This window comes from Scyliorhinus canicula, chromosome 13 (assembly GCF_902713615.1).
Source record: "Scyliorhinus canicula chromosome 13, sScyCan1.1, whole genome shotgun sequence".
NCBI lineage: Eukaryota > Metazoa > Chordata > Chondrichthyes > Carcharhiniformes > Scyliorhinidae > Scyliorhinus > Scyliorhinus canicula.
Window position 1 is genome coordinate 152,834,440 of NC_052158.1, and position 13,072 is coordinate 152,847,511.

A 13,072-nucleotide genomic window follows, 5' to 3' on the forward strand; every position below is an offset into this window, starting at 1 on the left:
GCACCTGTGGAGTACTGTAGAACACGTGGGCATTCTTCACTCGGGAATCAGGTCTCTTACCTTTTTCTCCTTCTTGCTTTCTTCTTTCTCACTGTCTTTTTTCTTCTCTTTCTTACTCTTTTCATCCTTTGAGATTTCCTTCTTGCTCTTCTTTTCCTCTTCTTTGCTGCTGTCATTTTTCACTTTCTCTTTCTCCTTTTTGATTTCCTTCTCAGACTTCTTTTTCATCACTTTCAATGCACGGTGGAAGAACTGCTTCTTAAGAAGCCTGTCGGCATCACAGGAGAAAAGGATTTATTTCTGTTCAACGTAAAAATATTTTTCCCCCTTCCCTGCTGTAACTTATTCTTGCAGAGGGAGGGTTGTGGACATATCTGCTGCTCTCTGGCACCTAAATTTGCTGGTCAAAATGTATTTCTCAACTAGGCATGTGAAAACAATTTATTCTGGTCATTACTTCACTGCTGTTTGTGGGAGCTTTCTGTGCGCAGATTGACAGCTGCGTTTTGTATGTGTCAACAGTCACGACACTGCAAAAACGCCTTCATTGGCTATTAAATGCTTTGGGAAATCCTGAGGTTGTGATAGGAGTTCTATAAATTAATGTCCTCGCTTTAATAAGCTTCCGTTGGAAAATTAATTTGGGAGAAATCCTGGAATCCCGTTACTACTTCTGTGGTTGATTTTATTGAATTGAGAAATGCTGAAGCTTTTACCCTCACTGTTACAGATGGGATTATATTATCTTTATCCAAAGTACATGAATAAAGAGCCATATTTTTGGGTGTTCGGATGAGATATCAAACGGATATTTTTTTAAGTTGCAAGGGACTGGAAAGTTTACCTCCATACAGTCTAGTCATGATTCTCTTGCCCATTAGGGTACCGAGCTATAGGGAAGGAATCAACCTCCCACTCTCACCCTTTAAGATCCTAGTAGTAAGCCAAAGTACTGTAAACCAGCCTGGTTCAGGTTATCGAGCTTACCACTGGTTCCAACCGTCAACTACTAAACATGAAACCATGGAGCCACCACTCCCCAAAGTGGCATTGCTTACCAACCACATGCCATCCCGAATCCCACCCACTCAAGGAAGCCTGATGACATTAACAGGAGGAAAACAGAGTTTGCAAATTTGGCAATTAAAAAATTCCACCCACCTGTTGCAGAATTCGACTACTGATTCCCTAGTTGTAAAGACAGCCTCCTCTCCTTTCTTTGATTTTGCCCATTTTGAATCCAGCAAACAGTCAACTGCTTTGGAAGCTGAAAGGTGATGGCAGTATTACAAAATCTTTACAGCAAAGAAACAGGTCATTCAGCCCAACAGGTTCATGCCAGTGCTTATGAGTCTCCTCCCATCCCTTTTCATCTAACCTCATCAACATATCCTTCTATTCCTTTCGCCCTACAAGGCCATAAGACATAGGAGCAGAATTAGGCCACTCGGCCCATCGAGTCTGCTCAGCCACACAATGATGGCTAATATTTTTCTCATCCCCATTCTCCCGCCGTCTCCCCATAACCCCTGATAGATTCACCGCCCTGGCGGTGCTGGTCCGCTTTCAACGCTTGGTTGACCGTGAGTGTGTGCTTCGTTGGTCGAAGAGGGAGAGGAGTAGCAAGTGGGAGAATACGGAGATCCGGATCTACCAGGACTGGAGTGCGGAGGTGGGGAAGAGAAGAGCTGGGTTTAACCGGGCGAAGGCAGTGCTCCACAAGAAGGGGGTCAAATTTGGCCTGTTGCAGCCGGCATGCCTGTGGGTCACCTATAAAGAACTCCCACTTTACTTTGACTCCCCGGAGGCCTGGACTTTTGTCTAGGCAGAGAAGCTGGACATGAACTGAAGACTGGGGGCTGGGGAACATTGTACACACCCTGGAGGCTTTGTCCTCCTTGATATCCTTTCGCTTTTTTCTTTTTGGTTCTATTGGACGATGTTTTTTTGCTGTTCTATTTTTTCTTGTCTGCTTTTCGGGACTGTTATCTGTTTACTTGGGTGTTTTTTGATGTCATGTTGGGATTTTTATCATTTCACTGTTTGCAGGTTTGGGTGGGGTTCGCGGCCCTGTTGGGTCATGTGCCTGTCTTCCCGCGTTTTGGGTCGGGGCTTGGAATGGGGGCGCGGTCGGCATTGGGGGAATGGGTGTGAGACACTGGGGAGGGTAATTGGGGTGGCGGGGTCAGCAGGAGTCGGCTGACTTACTGAAGTACAATAACTGGTGTTACGCAGCTAGGGGGGCCCTAGCTTTTGGGGGGGGGGGGGGTGGGAAGAGAGATACCGGGTTGCTGCTGGAATGGCCAAGGAGGAGCTGGAGCGTGCAGAGGCGAGCGGGATGGGGGTCTGTCACCGTGGGGAACGGGCTGAGAGGGGGGCAGGTGGCCCTCCGATCTGGCTGATCACCTGGAATGTGAGGGGACTCAATGGGCTGGTTAAACGGTCCCGCTTGTTCGCGCACCTGAGGGGGCTGAAGGCGGACGTGGCTATGCTTCAGGAGACGCACCTGAAGGTGGCGGATCAGGTTAGGTTGAGGAAGGGGTGGGTGGGACAAGTGTTTCATTTGGGGCTGGATGCAAAAAACCGGGGGGTGGCGATCCTGGTGGGGAAGAGGGTGTCGTTTGAGGCGTCGAGTGTGGTGGCAGACAGCAGCGGGAGGTACGTGATGGTGAGCGGCAAGCTACAAGGGGAGCAGGTGGTGCTGGTCAATGTATACGCCCCGAATTGGAATGATGCGGGTTTCATGCGGCGCATGTTGGGCCGGATTCCAGATTTGGAGGCGGGGGGCCTGGTAATGGGGGGGGGGGGGGGATTTCAACACGGTGCTGGATCCGCCACTGGACCGATCCAGTTCCAGGATGGGTAGGAGGCCTGCGGCGACTAAGGTGCTGAGGGGGTTTATGGACCAGATGGGAGGGGTGGATCCATGGAGGTTCGTGAGGCCGAGGGCCAGGGAATTTTCATACTTCTCCCACGTGCACAAGGCCTACTCCCGGATCAATTTTTTCGTTTTGTGTAGGGCGCTGATTGCGAGGGTAGTAGACGCTGAGTACTCGGCGATAGCCATTTCGGACCATGCCCCGCATTGGGTGGACCTCGAGCTGGGGGAGGAGAGGGACCAGCGCCCGTTGTGGCGTTTGGAGGTGGGGCTGCTGGCAGACGAGGCGGTGAGGGGGCGGGTTCGAGGATGTATCGAGAGGTATCTAGAGGCCAACGATAATGGGGAGGCCCGAGTGGGGACGGTCTTGGAGGCGCTGAAGGCGGTGGTTCGGGGAGAGTTGATCCCCATTCGGGCCCACAGGGAGGGGAGCAGAGAGAAAGGGAGAGATTGGTGGGGGAGATGGTGAGGGTGGACAGGAGGTACGCCGGAGGAGGGATTGCTGAGGGAGCGGCGCAGCCTTCGGGCTGAGTTCGACTTGTTGACCACCAGAAAGGTGGAGGCTCAATGGAGAAAGGCTCAGGGTGCGGTGTACAAGTATGGGGAGAAGGTGAGCAGGATGCCGGTACACCAGCTCCGTAAGCGGGATGCGGCCAGGGAGATTGGTGGTGTTAAGGATCGGGGAGGAAATGTGGTGCGGAGGGGGGTAGACATTAATGGGGTCTTCAGGGACTTTTACGAGAGACTATATCGGTCCGAACCTCCGGCGGAGGAGGGGGGGATGGGGCGCTTTTTAGACCGGCTGAGATTTCCGAGAGTGGAGGAGGAACGGGTGGAGGGTCTGGGGGCGCCAGTTGAGCTTGAGGAGCTGGTCAAAGGGATAGGGAACATGCAGTCGGGGAAGGCGCCGGGGCCGGATGGGATCCCGGTTGAATTTTACAAGACGTATGCAGACCTGCTGGTCCCCCTGTTGGTTAGGACCTTTAACAAGGCAAGGGAGGGGGGGCTTTGCCCCCGACGATGTCTCGGACGCTGATCTCCTTGATTCTTAAGCGAGACAAGAATCCCCTGCAGTGTGGGTCACACAGGCCGATCTCACTCTTGAATGTGGACACCAAGTTGTTGGCGAAGATCTTAGCCACGAGGATTGAGGACTGTGTGCCGCAGGTTATTCATGAGGATCAAACGGGGTTTGTGAAGGGGAGGCAGCTGAACACTAATATACGGAGGCTCTTGAACGTTATAATGATGCTGGCGGTAGAAGGGGAGGCAGAGATAGTGGTGGCACTAGATGCGGAGAAGGCCTTTGATAGGGTCGAGTGGGGGTACTTGTGGGAGGTGCTGGAAAAGTTCGGGTTTGGGGATGGGTTTGTCAGTTGGGTAAGGTTGTTGTATGAGGCCCCGATGGCGAGTGTGGCCACGAATAAGAGGTCGGAGTATTTTCGATTATATCGAGGGTCGAGGCAGGGGTGTCCCCTGTCCCCCCCCTACTTTTTGCGCTGGCAATTGAACCCCTGGCTATGGCGCTGAGGGAGTCGGGGGATTGGAGGGGGCTGGGTGAGGAGATTGAGGAGCGGACATGGGCGGACGCCCTAGGAAGGGTGAACTCCTCTTCTTGTGCGAGGCTTAGCCTCATACAGTTTAAGGTGCTGCATAGGGCTCATATGACCGGGACAAGGATGAGCCGTTTTTTTGGGAGCGAGGACAGATGTATTAGGTGCTCTGGGAGCTTAGCAAACCATGTCCACATGTTCTGGGCATGTCCAGCGCTGGGGGAATTTTGGAAGCGTGTAGCAAGGACGGTATCGAGGGTCGTAGGATCCAGGGTCAATCCAGGCTGGGGACTCGCAATATTTGGGGTTGCAGTGGAGCCGGGAGTGCAGGAGGCGAAAGAGGCCGGTATTCTGGCCTTTGTGTCCCTGGTAGCCCGGCGGAGGATTCTTCTTCAGTGGAAGGATGCGAGGCCCCCAAACGTTGAGGCCTGGATCAATGACAAGGCGGGGTTTATTAAATTGGAAAGGGTGAAATTTGCTTTGAGGGGGTTGGTACAGGGGTTTTTCAAGCGGTGGCAACCGTTCCTCGACTTCCTGGCAGAACGGTAAAATCAAAAGTGGGGGGGGGGGTTGTCTCTTTGTTTTTGTGTGGGTTAAAGCTTTGTCAACGATGGGTGTTTATTTATTTTTTCTCTGTTGTATACATAGGGGGGGGGGGGGGGGTTTGTTCTTAATTTTCTGTTACTGTTTTCTTTTTTGTGAAAATGTGAAAATTTGAATAAAAATTATTTTTAAAAAAAAAGAAATACATTTTCGGGGGAAACCTAACAAAAGTTGGTTTCAGCCAAATTCTCAACTTGGCAGGAGGTTCAAATTTCATGGAGAACATATCAAAAATTAGGTAGTAAGGAGGAAGAAAGCTCTTCAAATATAATTATGTAAAGTGTAATTAATTTGTGGAATAAATCATGGAGGAAGGAATAGGTTCAAGAGAAAAATGGAAAGGTTTCCAGAGAGGGAACCAGGGGAAAAGCAAAAAAGGCAAGGTTGACATGAATGAAAATGCTTGGACTTGTCCGAATGAACAGCCTTTGCTTTGGAGTATAGCATTTATTCACTTTCCAGAATATTCACTAAGACAACGAAGGCTTTCAAGATTGAGATGGATCGATTTTGTTGGGCAAGAGCATTAGGAGACAAGGTGAATTAATGGACTGGTATAAATCTAACTCAAAAGGTGGACCAGGCATGAAGGGCTAAGTGATGTACTCCCATTGCCATGATTACTTCAGGAATTATCCTCAATGTCACAGCCTACATTTAATGGACACCAACTGAGTAACTTGTCCCGAGATTTTGGATGCACACACAAGCATCAACACATACATGCCTGTACCAAATCTACACACAAAGGTGTATATACATGTACTAACATAAGCACATGTATACACCCATATGAATGAATTTTGCAGTTGCCTAAACGGTTTTAATTTTTGCAATATGATCTTACCAATGAAATAATCAACTCGGTGGCCCATCATGGTGGTGGACTTGGTTGGGCAATTAAAACGTAAATACTTGGCCACCGCTTTCTCCTCTTTAGTTGGTTCTCCAACCTCCTTAAAAACAAAAGACATGATGAGCACATTCAACTGGGAGCTTTTGTATTTAGGCACAATAATGTCTTGGTCTTCGGGATGCCCCTTTTAAGCTTAGATCGTTACCAGCATCGAGGTTAAAATGAAAATGGACCTTAACCAACAAGTACACTGATTAAACTCAATGTAACTCAATAGAGGATCTGAACAGCACAAGGTCAGCATAGTATACAAATTCTGCACTTTTGCTGATATAGGCAGCCCTGCTTAGCTCTTCAGAGAAGTCATTTAACTGAAGTCATAGGCACAGATTAAATAATTACTCGGTATTTCAAGAATTAACACTTTCACATTGTGGTAATCATAAACTGGATAATACAGCAACAAGCTAAAATACAAGGCCAGTGGCCAATTCTTTTTATGGTGCATAACTGTCCAGGTTATATTTCCATCCACCGAAAAGGACAAATCAAATTGGACCACTTAGCACCCCATGAGCCTACTCCCAATTTTCAGCAAAGTGATGGAAGGTGTCATCAACAGTACAAACACTTAGTGCTTACTAATAACCAACTCACTGATGTTCAGTTTATACTCTGGCAGGAGGACTTGGCTCCAGACTTCATCGTAGCCTTGGTCCAAACGGACATTTATGCCATTTTCCTCAACCATTCTACGTGACAGTTTCATATTAGATTTATTAGTATATCTTATATTCATGGCTCTCAGCTTTGGGCACCCCTAAAAGTGGAAACACCTCTGTGTCTACCCTAGCAAAATGTTTCATAATTTTAAAGACAAATTAAGTTTGAAACAGGTTATCATAATCTCCAAATCATAAATCTCCAAAGGATACTGGTTCACTTATTCTCTGGAATGGAATTTTAAACATTCAGAAAGTTTTTTGGAAAACAATTACTTTTCAATTAACATATTGTAAACTGAACAGTGCCCAAAAGCCTACCTTTTCCGGAAAGATCAAAATATTAGATTGTAGGCAACTTAAAAATTTAGATTTAGATTTGTCACGTGTACAGAGGTACAGTGAAAAGTATTGTTCTGCGTACAGCCTAGGCAGATCGTCCCATACATGAAAAACATAGGACATACGATATATACACAATGTAAATACATGGACGTCGGATGAAGCATAAGGAATACAGCGCTCCAACAGTAGAGACAAGGTGTTGAGACATAATTCAGTCCATAAGAGGGCCATTCAGGAGTCTAGTAATAGCAGGGAAGAAGCCGTTTTTGAATCTGTTGATACACCTAAAATGTATCTGAAGCTTATTACTCTTCTAGTTATTCTGCTCTGCTTTTGTTTTAAGGAGATAGCTCATGAATTCTGAATCTGGCTGGCAACCATAACCCCAGAAGGGGTATAAAATATATATGCAAGGCTGACGGGCATGTCTAATGAGATCCCTGCTGGTTACTGATCCAACTGTTGTTAAAAACTGACTTTAGAGCAGCACGGTAGCATAGTGATTAGCACAATTGCTTCACAGCTCCAGGGTCCCAGGTTCGATTCCCGGCTTGGATCACTGTCTGTGCGGAGTCTGCACGTTCTCCCCGTGTGTGCGTTGGGTTTCCTCCGGGTACTCCGGTTTCCTCCCACTGTCCAAAGATGTGCAGGTTAGGTAAATTGGCCATGCTAAATTGCCCTTGGTGTCCAAAATTGCCCTTAGTGTTGGGTGGGGTTATTGGGTTATGGGGATAGGGTGGAGGTGTGCAGTTGGGAAGGGTGCTCTTTCCAAGAGCAGGTGCAGACTCGATGGGCCGAATGGCCTCCTTCTGCACTGTAAATTCTATGAAAAAAAAAGACCTCCAGTTCCACTAACCCCACAACAATTAATACCAGGCTCAGAATGACTGCTGATTAGAGGCACTGGAAGTGTCTGGCACATCACCAGATATCTAAAACCGATATTAGGTGCAACACACTGGTAGTTAGATCTAATCACACTTCACTTAGTAGTTTCATGCAAATTATCTGACCATTCAATTCTTTTGAAGGGCTAAAATTCCCAGTTTCTAGTTCCCAATTCAGCTTGCTTCTATAATGTGCACGTTCATAGTAATGAAGTTTGCAGATGCACAAAGGATTTGTAAAGCCCCAGATTAATTCACATTCCTGGACAATTTTTTTTCCCTTCTAAATGGAACAAATGATTTTGAATGATCAGAAGCAGACTGCACAGAGGTGAACTAAATGTGGGCGGGAAGTCTCAATACAAAACATTTTGTTCTCCACACAATTAATGACCCATGAAAAAACGGAATCATATTTTCTTTTTTTTTTTAAATAATTTTTATTAAGATTTTCACAAAATATAAACAAAACAATATTAACAAAACAACCATGGTAAAAACCCAAGAACAACCACCCAACTACAAAAGCAACTACAAAAACAGAAAAAAGCAAACAACAAAAAGAGATAACACCCGCCACATCCAACAAACCCATGTACACAATTCTCCCTCCCACCGAACCAAAACCCCCCCCCCCCCTCCCCGCGTTGCTGCTGCTGCCAGCCTATTTCCCTACCGTTCCGCCAGGAAGTCCAGGAAAGGCTGCCACCGCCTAAAGAACCCCTGTACTGATCCCCTCATGGCAAATTTCACCTTCTCCAATTTGATGAACCCCGCCATATCATTGATCCAGGCCTCCACGCTTGGGGGCCTCGCATCCTTCCATTGAACCAAGATCCTCCGCCGGGCTACCAGGGACGCAAAGGCCAGAACACCGGCCTCTTTCGCCTCCTGCACTCCCGGCTCCACTGCAACCCCAAAAATTGCGAGTCCCCAGCCTGGCTTGACCCTGGATCCTACCACCCTCGACACCGTCCTTGCTACCCCCTTCCAAAACTCCCCCAGCGCTGGGCATGCCCAAAACATATGGGCGTGGTTTGCTGGGCTCCCCGAGCACCTAGCACACCTGTCTTCGCCCCCGAAAACCTACTCATTCTCGTCCCAGTCATGTGGGCCCTGTGCAGCACGTTGAACTGTATGAGGCTAAGCCTCGCACAGGAAGAGGAGGAATTCACCCTTTCCGCCCATGTCCCCTCCTCAATCTCCTCACCCAGTTCCTCTTCCCATTTACCCTTCAGCTCCTCCACCGAGGCCTCGTCTACCTCCTGCATTACGCGGTATACGTCCGAAATCCTCCCTCCTCCAACCCACACCCCCGAGAGCACCCCGTCCCGTACCCCACGTGGGGGCAACAGAGGGAACCCCTCCACCTGCCGCCTGGCAATCGGCCTAACCTGCATGTACCTAAACATGTTCCCCGGGGGGAGCCCAAACTTCCCCTCTAACTCACCCAGGCTTGCGAACCTCCCATCCACAAACAGGTCCCTCAACCTCCTAATACCACCCTGTGCCAACCCAGAAATCCGCCATCGATGCTCCCTGGAACAAACCGGTGGCTCCCCCGTATCGGGGACTCCATCGAGCCCCCCACCTTCCCCCTTTGCCATTTCCATTGCCCGCAAATTTTGAGGGTAGCCACCACCACCGGGCTCGTGGTATACCTCGTTGGAGGGAGCGGCAACGGCGCCGTTACCAGCGCCTCCAGGCTCGTGTCCACACAGGATGCCATCTCCATTCTCTTCCATGCTGCCCCTTCCCCGTCCATTACCCACTTACGCACCATCGCTGCGTTGGCAGCCCAATAGTACCCACAGAGGTTGGGCAGCGCCAGCCCCCCCCAAATTCTGCCCCGCTCCAAAAACACCCTTCTCACCCTCGGAGTCCCATGCGCCCATACAAATCCTGTAATACTCCTGTTAACTCTCTATGTGACATAGTTGGGGGCAAAGCCCCCTCTCCCTTGCCTCGTTAAAGGTCCGAACCAACAGGGGGCCCAACAGGTCCGCATACATTTTATAAAATTCGGCCGGAAACCCATCCGGCCCCGGCGCCTTCCCCGACTGCATGTCCCCTATCCCTTTAACCAGCTCCTCCAGCTCAATCGGCGCCCCAGTCCCTCCACCTGCCCCGCCTCCACCTTCGGAAATCGCAGCTTGTCGAAGAAGCGCCCCATTCCCCCCCCCCTCCACCGGGGGTTCAGACCGGTACAATTCCCCATAAAAGTTCCTAAAGACCCCATTAACGTCTACCCCCCTCCGCACCACCTTCCCATCTCTATCCTTCACTCCCCCAATCTCCCTGGCCGCATCTCGCTTCCGGAGCTGGTGTGCCAGCATCCTACTCGCCTTCTCCCCGTACTCATACACCGCTCCCTGTGCTTTCCTCCACTGAGCTTCCGCCTTTCTGGTAGTCAGTAGATCGAACCTGGCCTGAAGGCTACGCCGCTCCCCCAGCAATCCCTCCTCCGGAGCCTCCGCATATCTCCTGTCCACCCTCACCATCTTCCCCACCAATCTCTCCCTCTGCTCTCCCCTCTCCTTATGGGTTCGGATGGAAATCAACTCCCCTCTAATCACCGCCTTCAATGCCTCCCAGACCGTCCCCACTCGGACCTCCCCGTAATCGTTGGCCTTAAGGTACCTCTTGATACACCCCCGAACCCTCCCGGCCACCTCCTCATCTGCCAGCAGTCCCACCTCCAAGTGCCAGAACAGCCGTTGGTCCCTCTCCTCCCGCAGCCCGAGGTCTACCCAGTGCGGGGCATTATCTGAAATGGCAATGGCAGAGTATTCAACATCCTCCACCCTCGAAACCAGCCCCCTGCTCAGGACAAAAAAATCAATCCTGGAATAGGCCTTATGCACGTGGGAGAAAACCTCCAGGGATCCATCCCTCCCATCTGATCCATAAACCCCCTCAACACCTTAGCTGCTGCCGGCCTCCTACCCGTTCGGGCCTGGATCGATCCAATGGGGGATCCAGCACCGTGTTGAAGTCCCTCCCCCCGCATGATCAGGCCCTCCGCCTCCAGATCCGGAATGCGGCCCAACATGCGCCGCATAAACCCCGCATCGTCCCAGTTTGGGGCGTAAACATTCACCAGCACCACCCGCTCCCCCTACATCTTACCACTCACCATCACATACCTCCCGCCACTGTCAGCCACCACTTTTGACGCCTCAAACGACACCCTCTTCCCCACCAGGATCGCCACCCCCCCCCGATTCTTCTCATCCAGCCCTGAATGAAATACTTGGCCCACCCATCCCTTCCTCAGTCGAACCTGGTCCGCCACCTTCAAGTGCGTCTCTTGGAGCATGGCCACATCCGCCTTCAGCCCCTTCAAGTGCGTAAACACCCGGGCCCGCTTGACCGGCCCGTTCAGCCCCCACACATTCCAGGTTATCAGCCGGATCAGAGGGCTCCCTGCCCCCCTCCCCTGCCTACTAGCCATAACCCATCCCCTGCCCGCCATTGGCCAGCGCCCCCCGCTCGGCCTGTTCCCCACGGCAACAACTCCCCCCCCCCCCGGCCCGCATACGCCAGCTCCTTCCTGGCCATTTCAGCAGCAACCCCTCCCCCCCAAGGCTAGGACCCCTCCCAGCCGCACCCCCCCCTCCATAGCACTCCCGTGAGCCAGCTAACATCTGCTGACTCCGGCGACTCCCGCCACACCTCCGACCCCTCCCCACTTGGGACTACTCCTCCTCCTCCGTGCCCATCAGCAGGCCCTCCTCTCTCCCCCCCCCCCCCCCCCGCTCTTGCGCGGGAAAATAACAACCAGCAAAGGCCTGTGCCTCTCAGCCCTGACCCTGCCCCCATCACCCCGCAGCGTGGGAAACCAGAGGAAAGCCCACGCTTTCACCCTGCCCAACCCCGCCTCCTCTAGGGCAACTCCCATTGCCGGTCCCCACCACCAGCTCCCCGCACTCCCAGTTTACCTCCCTGCCCGAACCCGTCCATCAGACCCATACAAAAAGACATAAAGACATCGCCCCACACACCCTACAGCCAACACACATCCTGCATGAAACAGAGAACCCCCCCCCTCCAAAAAAAAATAGACAGTTACATTTACATACAAAACCCCCATCCCTGACCCTCAGTTTGAGTCCAATTTCTCAGCCTGCACGAAGGCCCACGCCTCCTCCGGGGACTCAAAATAATGGCGACGGTCCTTGTAGGTGACCCACAGACGCGCCGGCTGCAACATGCCAAACTTCACACTCTGTCTGTGGAGCACCGCCTTCGTCCGGTTGTACCCGGCCCTCTACTTAGCCACATCCGCACTCCAGTCCTGGAAGATCCGCACCACCGTGTTCTCCCACTTGCTGCTCCGCTCCTTCTTGGCCCACCGAAGCACGCACTCCCGGTCAACGAACCGGTGGAACCGCACAAGCACCGCCCGCGACGGCTCATTCGGCTTGGGCCTCCTGGCCAGTATTCTGTGGGCCCCCTCCAGCTCCAGGGGCCCCTGGAAGGACCCAGCTCCCATCAGCAAGTTCAACAAAACGACCACATAGGCCGCCAGGTCCGACCCCTCCAGCCCCTCCGTGAGGCCCAGGATCCGTAAATATTTCCGCCTCGACCTGTTGTCCATCTCCACGAACCGCTCCTGCCACTTTTTATGGAGCGCCTCGTGCATCTCCACCTTCCCCGCGACGGCCGCGGCCTCATCCTCCCTTTCGGAGGCCGCTGCTGCTGCAGCTTCCGGATTGCGGCCCCCTGGGCTGTCTGAGTCTCCAGCAGCTCCACCATAAGCTCCTGGAAGCAGCGCCGAAGAGTCTCCTGCTGCTCCTGCGCCCACTGCCTCCACTCCTCGAGGGCTCCGCCGGCCGCCATTTTGTTTTCCTTCCCCCACTTTTCCAGAGGCGCTGCCACCGCTTTTCTGCTCACCCCACTCCTGGTCCGGACCATAGAACCCTGGGGATCTACTGCAGACCCCTTCCCAAGTCGTGAATCATCGATAAAGCTCCGTTGGGGGCCCTGAAAAGAGCCCCAAAGTCCGTTTCTAGCGGGAGCTGCCAAACGTGCGGCTTAGCTCCGCATAGCCGCAACCGGAAGTTCCGGAATCATATTTTCTAATTGAAAAATATACATTCTACCAGGCTGTGACGCACTTGAGAAAAACTTTGGAAACAACTTTCTTCCACTGGGAAAATGAAGCAGATCTACCAAGGAAGTGGTAGATGCCAACACTAATGACAAGCTCTGTGCAGTTAAAATTG

At 51.6% G+C, this 13,072-nt stretch overlaps 1 protein-coding gene across 3 annotated transcripts in view; it reads right to left on the bottom strand.

Moving 5' to 3' along the window:
• sec62 (SEC62 homolog, preprotein translocation factor) overlaps positions 1-13,072 on the bottom strand; it is a 99,411-nt gene that overhangs the window by 29,872 nt on the left and 56,467 nt on the right. For all 3 annotated transcript variants that reach the window (XM_038815585.1, XM_038815587.1, XM_038815586.1), the window contains exons 2-4: positions 5,882-5,990; positions 1,162-1,267; positions 61-268 (exon numbers count right to left, since the gene is read on the bottom strand). In XM_038815585.1, coding sequence (XP_038671513.1) covers positions 61-268; positions 1,162-1,267; positions 5,882-5,990 — 423 coding nt within the window. The remainder of the gene's footprint in view (positions 1-60; positions 269-1,161; positions 1,268-5,881; positions 5,991-13,072) is intronic.